The 19172-nt window shown below is 37.1% G+C and overlaps 1 protein-coding gene across 1 annotated transcript; it reads left to right on the top strand.

Annotated features, from left to right (window-relative positions):
• Positions 1-4087: 4087 nt before the first annotated feature.
• Positions 4088-9967, top strand: LOC141666848 (homeobox-leucine zipper protein ANTHOCYANINLESS 2-like). The gene is made up of 9 exons (XM_074473062.1): positions 4088-4783; positions 4897-5129; positions 5231-5348; positions 5448-6107; positions 6206-6307; positions 6398-6610; positions 7784-7958; positions 8076-8443; positions 9149-9967. Exons 1-9 carry the CDS (start codon positions 4598-4600, stop codon positions 9542-9544), a joined length of 2451 nt encoding a protein of 816 aa, XP_074329163.1. The 5' UTR covers positions 4088-4597; the 3' UTR covers positions 9545-9967.
• The last annotated feature ends 9205 nt before the right edge of the window (positions 9968-19172 follow it).

Below are 19172 nucleotides of genomic sequence, written 5' to 3'. Positions count from 1 at the left end.
TGTTCACCATTCCAAATAGATTTAAAAAAACTTAAAAATATCATAAACACACCCCCCCGGTGTTGTATTCAGTATCGAACACTATTATTTATTTTTATATATACCAAGTCACCTTATCTGTCGAAAACCTGAATTTCTACACTAAAAGTTCGCATTGTAACACCCGTGTCCTTATTTCTTGGATGGTCATACGATGAGAACTTACGTGTCAAATTGATTATCTTCAAGTCTTAATAATTATAAATGATAACTCCAATCTAAGGTATGTTCCTTTCGACGCCGTGCATGAACCCTTCTTACAGTGTTGTTTTTGGGTGTGCAAAACAATATAGGAGGGGGTTTGATCCCGGCGTCTTCGGTGTGAGAGTAATACCTCATTTTTGAATGATGAAGATAGAAATGTAAGGTGACTGTGTGTATGATAGCGTGTAGAAAATAGCGATTAACCCCTAAACATTCCTTCATTGGACTATTTATAGTCCCAGATAGGATTTAGGGGTTGATATCTTTTAATCAAGGCCATTCATTTCTAGAATCGGAAAGGGACCTGGAACTCGTGTACAGGTTAGAATAGCATATGAGCTTACTCCTTCTCATCCATTTACAACTGTCATTTGGCACGTGAGTTTTTTAGTTGTGGCTTATGTCTCACATATTGTTCTCCTCTTGGGTTTTGTAAGATATAGGTTGTAGGTTGAGCTGATCCTGGACTGGCCCGGACTCGAGCTGGGTGACTAATGTTCGGGTGCATATGAGAATTTATATCCCGGTTACTTTGATCTTGGATTGAGTTGTACTTGAACTGTTTCAGTCTGAACTAGGTGTTTAAGGTGCCGGTTAGATAAGAATTTGTATCCCGATTATTTTGCTCGTAGATTGAGCCAAATTTATAATGAGCCGGACTAGGTGGTCTAGATCTAGGTAAGGATTTCTATCCTATTAGTAATGGCAATCTACATATACACAGATTATCAATTTTCAAATCATAATATAGTGAATGTTAGAACACCCGTAACTGGTTGGACATGTAGAGCTTTAAGCTAGCAAGCCTAGCTCCAACATATTGTTTATTATAAAAATTATCCGTAGATATCCAATTGTGATGGAGCACCGCAGGGACTCGCATCAATGAGTTTTGTTGCATCGCCAAAACCTATATTGTATGAAACCATGGAACTTTGGACCTACCATTTGTTTCCTTTCAAGGGTCTATGAGGAGAAGATATCAAAATATTTATTATTATCCTCCCCATGGCCCCCATTATTACATTATTGATCCCTAATTTTATCGAAGCAACTAATGTTATCCCCACATATACATGTAATTTTTTTAATAAATAAGAAAAATTCTGTTGTTAAAATTAAATTACAATTTGTAATGCTCCCGTAAACAAATGTATGAAACAAAGATAGGATACGAATATTTCACAGGAAACCCTTATTTTGACAATAAATTTATTTGTTAAACATTTCTATTTGATTGAATGTGTAGATCCTCATGTTGTCTCCTCTGCTGGTACTTCCTCCTGGGCACTCATAAGTTACCCAATTAATGTTTGTAATTTTTTGAGGAATGTAATCATACATGCACACACGCATGGGAAAAATTGAAAAATATATGAAAATTAATGGACAAATAACTTTTGAACTTAAATTGCATTAACATGTTGGATTATCAATCCGTTTCACTGTCATTTTTCTTGTCATTAATATTTGCGAACCCTGCCTCATGCTCATGCCCCACTCATGCGCCACAACCCCCCCCCCCTCCACTGCTCCCCATCCCATTTTGTACTATGTGTTGCTTGGTAATAATAATTTTATTATTTAGGCCAACTCCAAGAGTGGCCTAAAGCTTCAAATTTGGACTGATTTCGGTCCAAATTTGGACTGATTTCGGTCCAAATTTGGACCGAAATTAAAATAATAATTTTTAATGTATTTTTTTAATTTATTATATAAAGTTTTGATTTCAGGTATTTATAAATGCAATTAATCGATATTAGGATATTATTATTATTTATTTAAATTATAATTTAAATTAAAAAATATTTAAACGTAATTAAATAAATATAAAACTTAATTTAAAACACAACATAAATGAAAATGCGATGAGAACTAAATTATTAATTTAGTCCGACATTAAAATAAGGAGGCTCATATTGCGCTTCGAGATGCACTAATTGAGCATTTGTGAGATGAATATACTAATTCTGAGAAATAATATTAGTTAACAATGTTTTAAGATTTAATTAATATTTGTACTTTTCTTATTTGAATGTAATGTTTTATTAACAGTTTTATTATAAAAATTATAACTAAATGTGTTTACTATTTTTCATATATTTGAATTTTAATTAGAATTCTATTATTCATTTATTAACAATTTTAAAATAAAACAAGTAATTAATAATAATAAAAAAATATAAAGATAATATCTTACATCATACAAAAATAATATATTTATTATTATAAGACCTTAAAATAATTAAATAAACGTTTTGAGATTTGGACCGAAATTTAGACCAAACTGTTGGAGTCCAAATTTGGACCAAACTCTTGGAGTTGCCCTTAGTATTTTTGGCCTCTATATTTTTGAAAGAAAATAAAATAAATTGTTGAATTTTTTATTATTATATCAATACAACATTTAGGTGTATATAAATTTTGTTTATATTTTATATGAATGTTAAATATACGACAAATAAAATTAATTAAACAATAAACAATATGAATATTGAATATACGATAAATAAAATCAGTTAAACAGTAAACTTTAAAAAAATTATATAGTTGTTGAATTTGAACTTTTATCCCTACATCTGTAAGTAACATTTTAAATAAATATTAAAAATATGACAAATAAAATTAGTTAAGTAGTAAGTTTGTTAAGCAGTAAGCAGTAAACTTTGTATTTATCTATCTCTTAACAACATCTCTCAAAATGTCAATTCTAATTATTAATTATCTGTAAAGAATATAAAAAAATAATTCTGTTAGATGATACATTGTGAAAATGTTTTATGTGCCAGGTACATGAATTACATCCTCTTGATGGATACTATTAAAGATGCAACACATTTGTAACACTTATAGTAGGATGATAACGGTTTAGACTTAATTATATATTTCACATTAATACAGTTTGAGTGTGTGTGTTTGTTAGTTGTAGTCACATTTTATATGCACATTGTAATGGTGAAAGATCATAGTGTAAAATATATGAGTTTTGACCATTTTTTCTTTTGTGAAAAGTTACAGTAAACAATACACAGATCCCGAAGTTAAGGTGAAAGAAGAGGCAGAAGATCTGATTAAGCATTTGAGTTGTCGTAAGTATTTTCATACTCCCTTCTTACCAACCAATTTTTTACGTTTCATTTTGAACACTGATGTCAATAAATATGTACTCCCTCTGTCCCGTTAAATGTTGCCTAATTTGACTTTCGGTACTGTTCACGGTAAGCGATTGACTACTAATTTACGTCTAATCTATAATATCAAATATAGTCATGAGTGATCTCGTTAGATTCGTATTTATCAGTACTTTTTGAAATTTTTATATTTAATACTAATACGAATTTATATATATTAACAATCAAAAGTGTGCATTGACAAACATGTCCAACACAAATATGAAACATTTTTAGGGACGGAGGGAGTATAAGGTAGTGAAAAAAAGAAAAAAAAGTGGGTGGAGTGATGAGACCATTGATTTTTAATGTATAAAAGTGAGATAGTGGAGTAAAAGTAGTGTGAAAAGAAAGGAAAAGTGGGAAAGTGGTGGGACCCATTTACTATTTGTGGTAAGTTTTGAAATGTAAAGAATTAGATGAGACATAAAAAAGAAAATTGTAAAAAAATGGTTGAGAGACGGGGAGTATCTTTTAAAATTTTGTTATTTTTACAGAACATTTTTTTTTATTTTTAGAGCAAACTATACAAGAGAGAGAGAGGGTGTACAAATATCATACTCCTATTTTTTTTTCTTTCCCTCTCCAGAGAAGCAAGAGAGAGATAGAGTAAGAGAGTCAACTGACCTTTTTCCTTACTTTTTTTGTTGTACAAACATGTGTGTATGTAACTAAAAATCATGTAAGGCTTTCAAGAGTCCACTGTCCACATACATTTTATATCTATTATCTCTTCCTATTTCTCTTCAATCTTTTTCTCTGTGTTCAAACTTGAAAAATAAAAAATCAAACCTTTTTAAACTGTTGTTTTTTCATTTTTGTTTTATACTTGCTGCTGCTTTTCTTGGCCCCTTTTCATGAACACTTTATTTTTGCTAGTCAAGCATGCACCGGCAACAACAAGAGATGCTACTATAAAACTAGACTACACTAGGGTTTCTTTCCTCGAGTAAAATCTTGGGTTTTGTGTTTCTGATTTACATATATAGAAAAAATGTCTCCTTTTTTATTTGGTTTGCTTGCCTTATTCTTCTTTCTTTGTTAAAAGTTTCACCCCTTTGTTGAGAGGAAGGCGGAGACATTTCTCCAATTATATATATAGATAATCTTGCAGATATATGTACATTTGATGTCATTTTGTGATAAGTTTTAGAATTTTCAAGAAAAAAACTAAAATAATTTTGATGAGCTTTGGGGGTTTTGTTGAGAATAGTTCTAGTAATAGGAGAAATGTAGTGGGAAATAGTATTATAGGGTATAGCAACAGCAGCAACAACATGGGCTCTGGTGCAATTTCTCAGGCTCACCTTGTCACTCATCAGTCTTTTAATAAGTCTATGTTCAACTCTCCTGGCCTCTCTCTTGCTCTTGTATTTACTCTTTCTTTATCCTCTCTCTTTTTTTCTTTGATGCTATGTATACAGATAATTTTATGTAAAAGTTTTGACTAACTGTGTGTGTGTGTGTGTGTTTGTAATGGCAGCAAACAAATATGGAGGGTCAAGGCGAGGTGACAAGAATAGGTGACAATATTTATGAGAGTACTGATGTTGGTGGTAGTAGAATCAGAAGCAGAGATGAAGAGCATGAGAGCAGATCTGGTAGTGATAATATGGATGGAGCTTCTGGTGATGATCAAGATGGTGATGAAACAAGGCCACCAAGAAAGAAAAGATACCACCGACACACTCCACAGCAAATTCAAGAACTTGAATCGTATAATTTCTTATCTTTCTCTTGTATGTGAAGTTAAAAACACACAAATCTTGATGCCTTGAGTTCTTGTTATTTATCTTGTTTTTTTTTGTTTGGTTTAGACTTTTCAAAGAGTGCCCTCATCCTGATGAAAAGCAAAGACTTGAGCTTAGTAGAAGGCTTTGTTTGGAGACCAGGCAAGTTAAGTTTTGGTTTCAAAATCGAAGAACTCAAATGAAGGTAATTTACATACTTACTAGAATATATGTTTTGTCTAAAAAGATGAAATGAATTAATTTTGTGTTGTGTGTTTTTGATTGATGAATTTGTTTGCTTTAGACTCAAATCGAGCGCCATGAGAATTCACTTCTTAGGCAAGAAAATGACAAGCTGAGGGCGGAAAACATGTCTCTTAGAGAAGCGATGAGAAACCCAATTTGCACAAACTGTGGTGGTCCAGCCATGGTTGGGGAGATTTCTGTAGAAGAGCAACGTCTTCGGATGGAAAATGCACGATTGAAAGATGAATTGGACAAAGTTTCTGCACTTGCTGGAAAGTTTTTGGGACGTCCCGTGTCATCTTTGAGTACTCCAACAAGCTTGGAACTTGGCATGGGAGGAAATGGATTTGCTGGCATGAGCTCAGTCTCAACAGGAATGCCTTTAGGCCAGCCTGATTTTAGTTCAGGGATTTCTAGTTCTTTGGCCGGGGTTCCTCAAACTAGATTAAATTCGGATTCCTCTGGAGTAGAGAGATCCATGTACCTTGAGCTTGCTTTGGCTTCGATGGATGAACTGATGAAAGTGGCACAGACTGAGGAGCTATGGATAAGTGACATGGAAGGTGGAAGAGAGATGTTAAATTATGACGAGTACTTGAGAATTTTCAATAATCCCTGTAATGGCCCGAGACCTAATGGTTTTGTTACTGAGGCATCTCGAGAGAGTGGAACAGTAATTATCAATAGCTTAGCTCTCGTTGAGACACTTATGGATTCGGTGAGTTTGCACACATTTTTCTTTAAAAATCTTCTCATATCCTTCCTTTTATGATTGTGTGTATTCTTTAATTCTAACAAGTGATTTGATTTTTGTAGAACAAATGGGCGGAAATGTTTCCTTGTATGGTTTCTAGAACTTCCACAACAGATGTGATTTCGAATGGTATGGGGGGGACTAGAAACGGTGCACTTCAATTGGTAAGAACCACAGTTCTCAAAACGTAGCTGACATTTGTTAATTTCTATTTTTATTGCAATAATTTTATGTTCTCTTAATTGTTTTTGCAGATGCACGCGGAGCTACAAGTCCTATCGCCATTGGTTCCTGTTCGGGAGGTTAATTTTCTCCGATTCTGCAAGCAACATGCCGAGGGAGTTTGGGCCGTGGTTGATGTCTCAATCGACTCCATCAGAGAATCCCCAGGTGCACCACGATTTTACAGCTGCAGAAGGCAACCTTCTGGCTGTGTTGTGCAAGATATGCCTAATGGATGCTCCAAGGTAATAATACTATTCATGTAGAAAATGACTATCACTGTTTCCTTGTCTACAAACTTGAAAATTAGTGTTGTTGCATCATTTGATAAAACTTGAATCATAGTTTGGTATTGTCATTCCTTAGCCTTTAATGAGTTTGTTGAAGCAACTACAACAAGGGAAGAAACCAACTTTAAACTCAGTAGATATTACAATGAAGCTGCAATTTACTGTAAAAGGCTCATCATGCATGTCAAGATATCTGATTATAATACTAGTCACTTCCAAAATCACTAATCTTCCGGGAGATGAGAAGTAAATAATGATTTTTTGTTGTCTGTCAGAACCTTCCTAAACATTAAACAATATGCAATGACTATAGAAGCTTTATTTGGTAGAGTATATGTCAAAGTAATTAGAAGGGTTTTGCTTAAAACCAGCTAACTACTACTGTATTGATTATCAAATCGATGCCGTTGGCATTTGGAACTACACTAATAAAATATGCAAGCATTATAATACTACTGTTGTACTGTTTGAATAGAAGTATCTATTACTCTTATTTCTGCACCTTGGGACACATTAATTTCATATGATTTAGCATTGAAATCTACAAACATTAATTATATAAAGTATGTATATGATGTTTCTATTCCAATCTTTGATGCTATGTGTTGATATACACATTATAGTAGGATTTTGTATTACTTGTTTCCAGCCTCATGATAGTGTTTGATTTTCTAGTGGATCTAGACCTTGTAGTCAAACCCCGGGACTGTCTCAATTTTGTTGTCACATGAGAGTATCTTATTATCTTATTTTAGGGGTACCTCGTTCCTTCAAATCTTGCAAAACTTGTGTACCTTGGTCTATTTTCATTTGTTTATTTATTTTTGTACCTAGATCTTACTCACTCCAGGACATTGTCATGTCTCTTATATAGTCTTATTGAGCCAATCTCTTTGACCATTTTCATGTTCACAAAAAATGAATTTGGAACTAATTTTGAATACGAAAATACTTATTTTATGGAAACTAGAATAAATTTACGTGGAATATAGTCTTCTTCGCGATTCCAGACCATGCTAAATGGAGGAGTCTTCTTGCAAGTAGTATTGCATATTTCATAAGGTTTTCAGATCAACGGATCTAATGGAATTTTTGTGAAGATTGTAATGCCAATGAATTTGTATACAGGTTACATGGGTAGAACATGCAGAGTATGAAGAAAATATAGTTCACCGCCTCTACCGGCCTTTAATTAGATCAGGAATGGGTTTTGGTGCCCAACGATGGGTAGCTAATCTTCAACGTCAATGCGAATGTCTAGCAATTCTTATGTCCTCTGCTGTTCCATCACTAGATAATACTGGTAAAATCACAAACCCGATTAATTTATGTACTCAAATTCAAATTGGGATCATAGCTGAGAAATGGCATTAGTGCAACAATTGCTTTACAAATAGTAATTTATAACATGTTAATGCAGCTATTACTGCTAGTGGTCGCAAAAGCATGCTAAAATTAGCTCAAAGAATGACCAATAACTTCTGCGCTGGTGTGTGCGCCTCCACTGTGCACAACTGGAACAAGCTCACGGCCGGAAATGTGAGTGAAGATGTTCGTGTTATGACAAGAAACAGCGTCAATGACCCGGGTGAGCCACCAGGAATCGTGCTGAGCGCTGCAACTTCAGTCTGGCTACCTGTTTCTCCTCAAAGACTGTTTGATTTTCTGCGTAATGAAGGGCTGAGAAGTGAGTGGGACATACTTTCCAATGGCGGGCCTATGCAAGAAATGGCCCATATTGCTAAAGGCCAAGATCATGGCAATTGCGTTTCACTCCTCCGTGCCAATGTAATCACTCTCTTCTCTTATTTTATTGCCCTCATTCCAGTAATGATTTACATATTGTTTTTCATGGTGCACATTACCCTTGTCCAACTCTTTTGCTTCTAAAAGTCATACGATAGAACCTTGAAAAAAGAATAACCTCGTCAGATAAAACTCGATAATCGAGTCTACTCGGTTACATTTTCTAAATTCAAGTAATCGTCCAATTTTTCGAGTGCTCGTTTTCAGGACCCGAGTAGTCAATTACTCGCTTAAATCCAAATCGGTTTATCTATGATTTCCGAATACTCGTCGGAGGACCGATTTTTAGAACCTTGGTACGGAGACATGCACAGACCATGTAGTGTACATGCATGTGTAATAGTAGTAGTTTAGAAATGAGAAGATCTGGATTGTGGTGACCACAGAACAGGAGAGTGATGAAAGAGGACAAAAATGTAATTTGGAAGTTTACAAGGAGTCTGACTATTTCAGATCTACGTATATGTACATTGTTTTTTACCTTGATTTTACATCCAATTATTTATACCATAAAGTCAAAACACAAATGCGACCTTTACGCCCCAGAAAGTAACGTCACTGCTTTTAGCTTCTGAATCTTGTTTTCATAAAGTAGTTGACTCCTTCCCAAAGCTTACATTGGCATTCCTGTAATTGTAGTGTAACTCAGGGGTATTTACGTCTGAATAATTTGTTCATTTTTGGCAGGCAATGAACCCCAATCAGAGCAACATGCTGATACTGCAAGAGACATGCACAGACGCGGCAGGGTCGCTTGTGGTGTACGCTCCAGTTGATATTCCTGCAATGAATGTTGTGATGAACGGTGGAGATTCTGATTACGTGGCACTCCTCCCATCAGGCTTTGCTATTCTTCCTGATGGGCCTGGACAATCTAACAATGCTCTAATGAGCTATGGTGGGTCGGGTCATATACCAGGCGGGTCTCTCCTGACTGTGGCTTTCCAAATATTGGTAAATACTTTGCCTACTGCCAACCTGACTGTAGAGTCTGTGGAGACTGTTAACAATCTCATATCCTGCACCGTTCAGAAGATCAAGGCTGCCATTCAGCGCGATAATCGATCAATACATACCGACTAAATGTCAGTTCCGCTAAATTTTTTCTGACTTATAAGTTAAAAATTACTTATCACATCCAATTTTAACTTACAAATCAGAAAATAGAATTAGCGGAACGGAAGATAAATAATTTCGTGTTTTAGTTGAATAATAGTTATAGAGTTGGAGTCAAGAACGAACCGCGGTTTGCTTACATCATGACTATACCCGGTATGAAGTGATACATGGGTTAAGACTCTGAGTGTTATCCTCATAGCAAAAGTTATGTTTAAGACAATGGTGATGGTTCGGGTATTGACTCAAGTTAGCCCGTGAACTTTGTCACAAGGGTTGCGTCGGTGTTTGAGTTGCTATTTAATGACTGTGTTGTGAAATAACTTGTTTAGGGGTATTTTGGTCATTAAAATTTATGTTAAATTATGTTATGTTTTCATTTTCCAGAAAGTTTATATTAGTACAAATGCTTGAATCTAGTTTAGAATTCACCCTAATTATTTGATGGAAATGGGTCTCTCATTTCTATTTGTCCCTGCAGCAATTTACTTTGTGTAGAAAAGGTTTTTTACACAACATTCACATATTTATTTTACCTGTTTTTCTATGGTGTGCGAGGGACATACTAATTTTTATATTTATAAATTTAATTAATTCGGTTTAATTGATTCATACTCATTAAAAACGGACCCTTTATATATCAAAATCTCCACCAATCAAAATGATTCAATTTTAAAATTTTCTATACTTAATATGTAGGCACATTAATAATTAAATATATATATATATATATAATTATTACTTTGAGTAGTGTGAGTCAAAAATGTCAATTATTTAAAAACCGAGACGACCGGATATTTTGGAGATGTTAACGAACAAGAAGTAGTTGTATTTATCGACAATATTCTTAAAAACGGTGTAGAGGGAGGGGGCCGGGGATGATGAGTTTTGATGGCCGGAATATGGAGGGTGTTTGAGAAAAAGTAGAGGTGGGGTATTTATGCTGGTGAGGACTGCGGAGGAGAAGGTGCATTTAATGCGTTTTTCAGAATTTGTTGCAGATATGGGGTTGCATGCATTCAATGCTGCCCCTGGCTCTGTGTCACACACACTGTGGCTACTCCTGTACCAACTTTGGTCTTGTATCCTCCATATCTTTGCCTATACATAAGCACAGAATCATTACTATGATCCAGAATGTTTTCTTACGTTGTAAATTGGAATCTCAGAATAAATCAATTGATCTACTCAAAATTATTCAGTAAACCCAAAGTAAACAAAAACACTAATAATCTGTATAGTAATAAAATACTCTCTCCACCCCACTACATTTTTCATGTATTTTAAGATTCCATAAAACATGATTCCCTAAATAATTTTTATTATTTTTTATTTTAAATAAAGATATAATTTTTAAATTTTTATACAAAAAAAAAATTAAAAATAAATTGTAGAACTATATTTTATAGCAGTCTTAAAATGTGTGTCAAGTATGGCAAAAAAATATGTAAAAAATTCAGTGTGACGGAAATAATATATTTTATTATCGTCATTCAAATTTAATCATTCTTAGTAATTATCAAAATTTAAAAATCAACAAATTAATTAAGTATTTTGTAAGCATTAAACTTACACTTTTTGACCCCTACTTATTTGATATTAATTGTTGTTTTAATTTATTTATGCTGTCGAAAATGTTTAACACTACAAATGATCTGAGCGAGAATAATTATAGAGGTTGTCTGTGCAAATAACAGTTATTAGTTTTTAAAATATTTAATATAATTACCAACATATAATGAATTACATACAGTGTATTTTTCTGTCATTGTTAAATAGTTAAATATATACCGATACTAAATCTAAAAATATCAGTATTAAGGAAAAAAAAATTGTTTAATAATATTTTGAAGGTTGGTGACTGGAATAAAGATGAAGTGTTTTTTGGGGGAGAAAGACCGTGTACGGTGATGGCTGAGTTTGTAGGATGAATTCTAAAAAAAGAATAGAGTTTTCTTTATTTTCAAGTGTTAATTCGTATCTCATACAAATGCATACGTATCCTCTTTATAAATATTAAGCATCTTGTAGAATGAGTTACGTGGCTAGGGTTAGGGTTTTTGGACCCACGCAGCCCAAGCCTATATCCAAACCAGACATTCATTCAATTAGTCACGTAAATCTCGATCGACCCCACACGATTCCTAAAATCTCGCGGCATTTTCGCATTTCTTCTCGCGATTTTAGGAATGTTCCCTGTCGGCCCCGAAATTTACAAACAACTCAATTATATGTGAGTCATTATCCACAATGCAGCTAGAATTTGCATGATGCGAGTCGGCCTGATCACCTCGACTCGCATCAACAAGAATTACTCAAAAAAGCGGAGAGGTGAGCACGTCTGGTCTCTCCCATGTCTGACATTATGCCAGTTCCTCGTTAGTTTATTCCAGCTCGCATGACCCTTTCGTGCGATGCGAGTCCGCAATTTAAAGAGTCTTAAAATATCTTATTCACTAGATGCGAGCTCATGAGGTGATGTGACGGGTCTTTATAAGGTGGGCCTGCAACCTATTCATCCAAGATGAGGTGGTGTGAGCCGGCCTGGCCACCTTGACTTACATAAAAAAGCGGAGAGGTGATCAGGTCTGGTCTCTCCCATGTCTGACATTATGTCAGTTCCTCATTAGTTTATTCCAGCTCGCATGACCCTTTCGTGCGATGCGAGTCCGCAATTTAAAGAGTCTTAAAATATCTTATTCACTAGATGCGAGCTCATGAGGTGATGTGACGGGTCTTTATAAGGTGGGCCTGCAACCTATTCATCCAAGATGAGGTGGTGTGAGCCGGCCTGGCCACCTTGACTTACATAACCATCCTGGTGGAGCCATTCCCACATCCCAAAGAAAGTCAAGTCATGACGTGAGCCATCATGGCCTCGCTTCGTTTTCTTTTCCGCATTTTCTTTAGGTATTTTTATTTATGATGTGAGACGGCTGACGTCTCACCACACTTCTAAGTCTTCACAATACCCAAGTATTGTGGGTTCACAATCCATCTTCTAAATCCTATGAGTGAGAGGAGAGCCACAACTCATGAGTGAGATATGAGCCCAAATCACTGAGAGACAGGAGAGTCTGATTCCTTCAAAGAGAGGTAAATCCGAATCTCTGCTAGCGAAGAGAGATAAGAACCTCTCCGCTAGCGTAGAAAGCCCGAATCTATAAGAAAGAGGAGATCCCGAACTCATGGGTGAGAGGTGAGCCAGAATCTCTGCTAGCAATGAAAGATGAGAGCCTCTCTGCTAGCGTAGAGAACCCGAATATTTGAGAAAAATGAGAGCCCAAACTAATGAGTGATTGGTAAGCATGAATCTCTAAAAGAGAGGAGAGCCCGAGTCCTTCAGAGAGAGGTGAGCATGAATTTCGTCTAGAGAAGAGAGAGAAAAGCCTCTCTGCTAGCATAGAGAGCCCGAATCTCTGCTAGAGAGGTAAGTTGGAATCTCTTAGAGAGGTGAACCCATACCTCTTATAGAGGTGAGCTCGAGTCCTTTATATTGGTGGGCCAAAATTTCTTCTAGCATAATGGGTCGGAGCACCTGCTCCGCTTGACTTGATTTAAATTATGTCGTTAAGGTTTTCTTTGAACTTTAATTTCTTCATTAGGTTGAACCTAGCATTTTATATTATGTGAGGTAGGCCGGAGCCCCGACTCTATTCAACTCGACTGACTTGACCCAACTTTGAGAAAATCTAATATGGGCTTGTTTAGAGCTCTTGTCCAAATTTGGCCATAACAACTACCCCCTCCCAAATTCCTTGTTGTCATGTTGATACGACAAGGAATATTATCAATTTCTTCCATCCTCATTTTTTTCTTACATAATTATTGTGCCCAAACTGAGCATGTCATATTTAAACAAAGCAAAGGAAGCCTAGGCTTCGAATCTCACTAATCTTGGCATGTTTGGCATGCAACTCGTTATTCTTCAAGTTGGGTCGAATTCTTCATTCGCGTTGATCAACTTCTATTCTCCATCTACATCCTTACGAGTATAGTACACCTTATCATTTTTTATGTGAGGAGAGCTCAATCCTTTTCACCCCTGGTTACTTGAAGTAATTTAATGCAATATATACCGTATTCGTCTTGATATAAACAAAGGGCAAGGAGTAAACAACACCACATTTCTAAGCTTGTTTGAGGTAGCGGTGTAGAGCCAATCGAGGCCCAGCTCGCATTACATAAAGCGGGCATAGGCCCGGCTCACGCCGCACAGAGTGGGTGGAAGAGGCTTGGCTCGAGTCGCACAGAGAGGGTAGAGGCTCGGCTTGCGCATAGAGAGAAGCCAAGTCCCAACTCTCCCCACGGAAAAGCGGGCTGAAGAGACCAGGCTCGCGTCATGTCAAGCTGAAATAGGATGGACTCGAATTACACGGAGCAGGCCTAGACCCGGCTCATGTTACGTATAGTGAGCAACAAATTCCTGATTCCCATCATGTGAAGCGGACGGTGGAGGCCAGCCTCATATCACGTTGTGCGGGTGGTGGCCCATTTCACATCACATGTAGAGCGGCTAAGACTCGGCTCGTTTCATCACATCATGAAGAGGTCATCTCGCGCAATTGGGCACGGAGGCCTGTCTCATGTAATAGCACATAAAGGCCTAGATTGTATCATCAGATCTGGTGGTGCTCAGCTCGCATCGTGTAGAGCGTCGGGTACTCGACTCGCGTAGAGCAGGCAGAGGCCCGTCTAACGTTATTCTGAGTGAGAAGAGGCTCGACTCAGATCAGTCGGAGCGGTCAGAGGCCCTGTTCACGTCAAGAAATGGATGAAGGCTCAGCTCGAATCGTGCTGAGCCAAAGGAGGCTCGACTCACATTACTTGAAGCAAGCAGAATCCCAGCTAATATCTCATAGAGCGAGCGGAGGCCCAACTCGCGTCATTCAGAGAGAGAATAGGCCCAATTCGTGTCGCTTACAACAAGCAGCGGATACCCGGATCACGTCACATGGAGTGAACGCAGGATGCCAAGATCAAATGACGTCATGAAATTATGTTGAGTAGGCTGAACTTGCATAATCTAGGTGCGTTGTCCTCGCATTTATAATTGAAGGCCATGCTGACCGTCTAGCGTGTCCAATCAATGTGATGTTTATCCTGGTATGAACCTATATCTTATACAAAACTTCACTGGCCTTGTCACACATGTTTGTCACTGGTCATTTCGCCTAAAACTTCTGAAGATAGGTAGTTCTCCTTGAGACCTCGCTGGTCAAGCCCTATTGGGGGTCGCACTTGTCACATTTAATACTGAACTATGCTAAAAATGATGATCACGCCTTATAGGGGACCTCGCTAGCCAAAATACATAGAGGGCCTCGCTAGTCACAAAGTTATCTCGAAAAAGGTCATCTCAAGAAGAGGCATCTTAAAGCCTAGGTAGCCAAGCTGGTTATCGAGGCATCTAAAGATTGGGCATCTCACATAGAGGCGTCTGATGACCTCGCTGACCAAGCTCGTCATGAAGGCATCCCAAGAAGGGGTATCTCACGAAGAGGCGTCCCAAGATCCCACTAGCTAAGTTGGTCGTTGGGGCCTCCCAAGAAGAGGAATCTAACGGAGAGGCATCTTAAGACCTTGCAAGCCAAACCGGTCAATAAGGCACCCCAAGAAGTGGCATCTCACAAAAAGGCGTATCATGACCTGGCTGGCCAAGCTGGTCATAGAGGCATCACACGAAGGGGTATCTCACGGATAGGCACCTTATAACCTCGTTGACTAAGCTGGTCATAGAAGCATTATGAGAGGGGTGATGTTGATCCCAATATATTAAATCTTGATTTTATGAATGAACTATCTTTATACCAACTTAGGGACTCACTCCTTCATAATAATCTCATTGAGTGGGTACACTATTGAAACGGGCCTCTTCTAGCTGTGACTGTGGTGTGGAGACCTCACCTTACCCCCTGGTTTATGACGCAAGTGGTTCCCCCCTCGAAAGAAGCTAGCTCATGCATTGCCCTTTTTTAGACCCGGCTACCTCGCTTCTCATAGCAAACTAGCACTCCTCGAATTGATGAACGGTGACATCGGACCACTCATTTCTCTTACTCCCACCGGCTAGACTCTCACCCCCAGTGTCTCTTTGATCTAAACATCCTTTTCCCTAAGATGCAAAAGCTCTATTTCTAGCACCAAATGTTAGCGGGAAAATTTTGTTTAACAAAGTTTTGGAGGTTGGTGGCCGGAATAAAGATCAAATGTGGTATTTGTGGGCGGAGAAAGGTTGTGTATGGTGGTGGCTGAGCTTGTATGATGACTCTTCAAGAAAGATTAGGATTTTCTTTACTCTCAGGTGTCAACTAATGTCTCATACAAGTGCCTACATACCCTATTTATAGGGATCAAGCCTCATGTAGTTCTTAGGAAACAAGTTACATGGCTAGGGTTAAGGTTAGGGTTTTTTGACCCACACAGCCCAAGCCAACCAAATCAGGTCTTCAGTCAATTAGTCACATAAATCCCGACCAACCCCACACGGGTTCTACAATCTCACGGTACCTCTGCATTTTTTCCTGTGAATTTAGGAATGTTCCGTGTCGACCTAAAATAACTCAATTGTATGTGAATCATTATCTACAATGCAGCTAGAATTTGCAAGATGTGGGCCGGCCTGGTCACTTCGATTCACATCAACAAGAATTACTCAAAAAATTGGAGAGGTGAGCCCTTCTGGTCTCTCCCATATATGAATCTCTGAGAGTGAGGAGAGCATGAGTCCTTTAGAGAGAGATGAGCCCGAACCTTTGCTAGCGAAGAGAGAGATGATAACCTCTCTGCTAGTGTAGAGAGCCTGAATCTTTGAGAGAGAGGAGACCCCGAACTTATGAGTGAGAGGTGAACTCGAATCTCTGCTAACGAGGAGATATAAGAGCCTCTCTGCTAATATAGAGAGCCCGAATCTCTGAGAGATAGAGAGGGAGAGAGAGGGGGGGGGGAGATCTCGGTCTCATGAGTGAGAGGTGAGACCAAATCTCTGAGAGATAGGAGAGCCTGTGTCCTTCTGAGAGAGCTGGGCCCGAATCTCTGTTAGCAAAAAGAGAAGAGAGCCTCTCTCCTAGCGTAAAGAGCCCAGATATCTGCTAGAGAGGTGGGCTAAAATCTCTTAGAGAGGTGATCCTGGACCCCTTATAGAGGTGAGCTCGAGTCTTTTATAGCGGTGGGTCGAAACTCCTTCTAGAATATTAGGCCGGAGCACCTGCTCCGCTTGCCTTGATTTGATGTATGTCATTAGGGTTTTTTTCTAACTTCAATTTCTTCATTAGGTTGAACCTAGCATTTTATATTATGTGAGGTGCGTCAGAGCCCCGACTCTCTTCAACTCGACCGGCTTGAACCAATTTTAAGGAAATCTAAGATGAGCCTATTTAAAGCACATGTATAGATTTTGGTATAACAATCAAAAGCTTAGATATTTGATTTATATTTAGAGTGTTGTCCATATTTATTCATTTATATTTTAATTATTTTTATACAAAAAGACGACCACCAATAAATTATCAGGTCTTTTATATTTTCTTGTATCCAACTGTTATCAACCCTTGTGCATTGCAATGTCTTTTCGTGTTTATTTTGTTCCAAAACTCTCAGAACGAGAGGACATTGCACATCTCAACCGTAAAAATTAGAATATTCAATTCCGTAAGCGCACATTAGGATGAATCCATCCATATAACAAACGTGTTAAATGTCGATTACGGCTAATCTTGGATGTGGCAACGAGTGTGAGTTTTTGGCCAGAATATTAAGAATTAAGGAAGAAGATGGTTCTCACGGTATAGGTAAGTCCCATGTGAAGAAAACTATGGGCCAAGGTATTATCTTCCTTATTTTTTATGTAGCGTTATATATTATTATATATCACTTTGTACGTAGAACATGCATATCTATGCACACACAAGTGGGGGGTCTTTTGAGAACTCATCCTCTATATTCTTTGGAATGAGGGTAAATATAGCGACTCGGAATTTCGCGATGTGATTAAGTGAATAAAGTATAATTCCGTGGTGTATTATAAATTATGTGATTTAATAAAGGGTTAAATCATTTTGTTGGTTAATTATCTTTATTGTATATTAGTAACTGGGAACGTAAAATGACACGTTCCAGTTTGATGAGTCAGCTTAGGGGATAAGCTGTGTTGTCGAGCCGTCAGGTAGAACGGAACCCGTCTTAAAAAGAGATTAAAAGTATCTAGGTGTGAACTATGTGTTATTGTGTTTAGTGGAAAACTTTAAAAAAATATTATATTTCAGTGATGTGTCAGTTGGTATAAAGTATTGATTGTGAAGCGTGTCTGAAAACGCTCAGCGTCGGGCCGTCAGACAAGATGCGACCTATTACGCGAAAAAGGGAACTAATGATAAAAAGGGAAATTTGGTGATCAAGTATGAGTTGTGATGTGTGAATATATGTGTTTGCTTGTCTGTATGCATGATTACGTGATCTGGATGATTTTAAATGATTTTAATGGAATTGATTTGATTTAATTAAGGTGTATTGAACCTTTATTCATTTTTATAAAATTAACCGAGTATGGCCAGGACGTGAAATTTATTTTTTTGTCTTCAAAATAGTCCTAGAGACTTTACTAAATTGATAGATGGATTTATTTGGTGATCAGTATATTTTAAAATGATTTTATCAAGTTATAATCCTATTTTGAGCGCAATCTTGTAAAATTCATAAAAAATAAACCGTACGCTAAAAAATTATTTTAAAAAAATGGCTGAAAAGCTAATTTTGAGATCTATGTTCTAAAATTATTATTCGTTTCATTTCCATATTTTCCGAGAGAGATATTCATTAATTAAATTCATTTTTGGAAAAGAATAAAAGAGAATTCAGAAATATAAATACCCAATTACTAAACTACCCTTCCTTGGAAGTATATAAACCCCACCCCCTTTCTTTCTTCTCCTCACCCCCGAACTCTCTCTTTTCTTTCTTCTCTCATCTCTCTCTCTCACTCTCTCTCTCTCTCTCACTCTCGGTACTCTCTCTCTTCAATCCCTCCTTTGTTCTTCACCATTTTTCGATTGCAAGACCATGTTTATGTGAGATTTTGCTTTCTCTATTCAGATATGTAGATGCATGTTGCTATCTCCAAATTTTTTGAAAAACCCAAAGTTGGATTATGTGGTTTTGGTTCGATTTTGATGAAAATAAAAGGGTTTTTGATTTTCAACTAATTTTGAATGATGATACATGTTTGCATGCATGTTTTTTCTGTATAAATTGGTGGTTTAGGGTTGGAAACCTCCGAGTGGGGGCACCACCGTGAAGCCACCACCACCGGTGATGAACTCCGATGAACCGGTGGTGAGTGATGATGTTACAACTGAGCTCTAATATCCCTAAACTAAATTTTTGGTGTTTGCATGTGGTGTTTTACTTAAAATCGAATGGCTTTTGATTTCAAAAGTTATTAATCTGTTTTTTGTTGATTAAAATGGTTGTGGATGATTGTTTTAGAAAATATTGAGAAATTAGATTAGTTGATGGTTTAAAGAATCGAATTGATGGTTCCATGTGATGATTTTGGTAACAATTTGAAGGTTATAGGTTGAATTTTAAGAAAAATAAG

Source organism: Apium graveolens, chromosome 6, assembly GCF_009905375.1.
Source record: "Apium graveolens cultivar Ventura chromosome 6, ASM990537v1, whole genome shotgun sequence".
NCBI lineage: Eukaryota > Viridiplantae > Streptophyta > Magnoliopsida > Apiales > Apiaceae > Apium > Apium graveolens.
The sequence above is the reverse complement of the archived record's forward strand: the minus strand, read 5'-3'. Positions and strand labels throughout refer to the sequence as shown.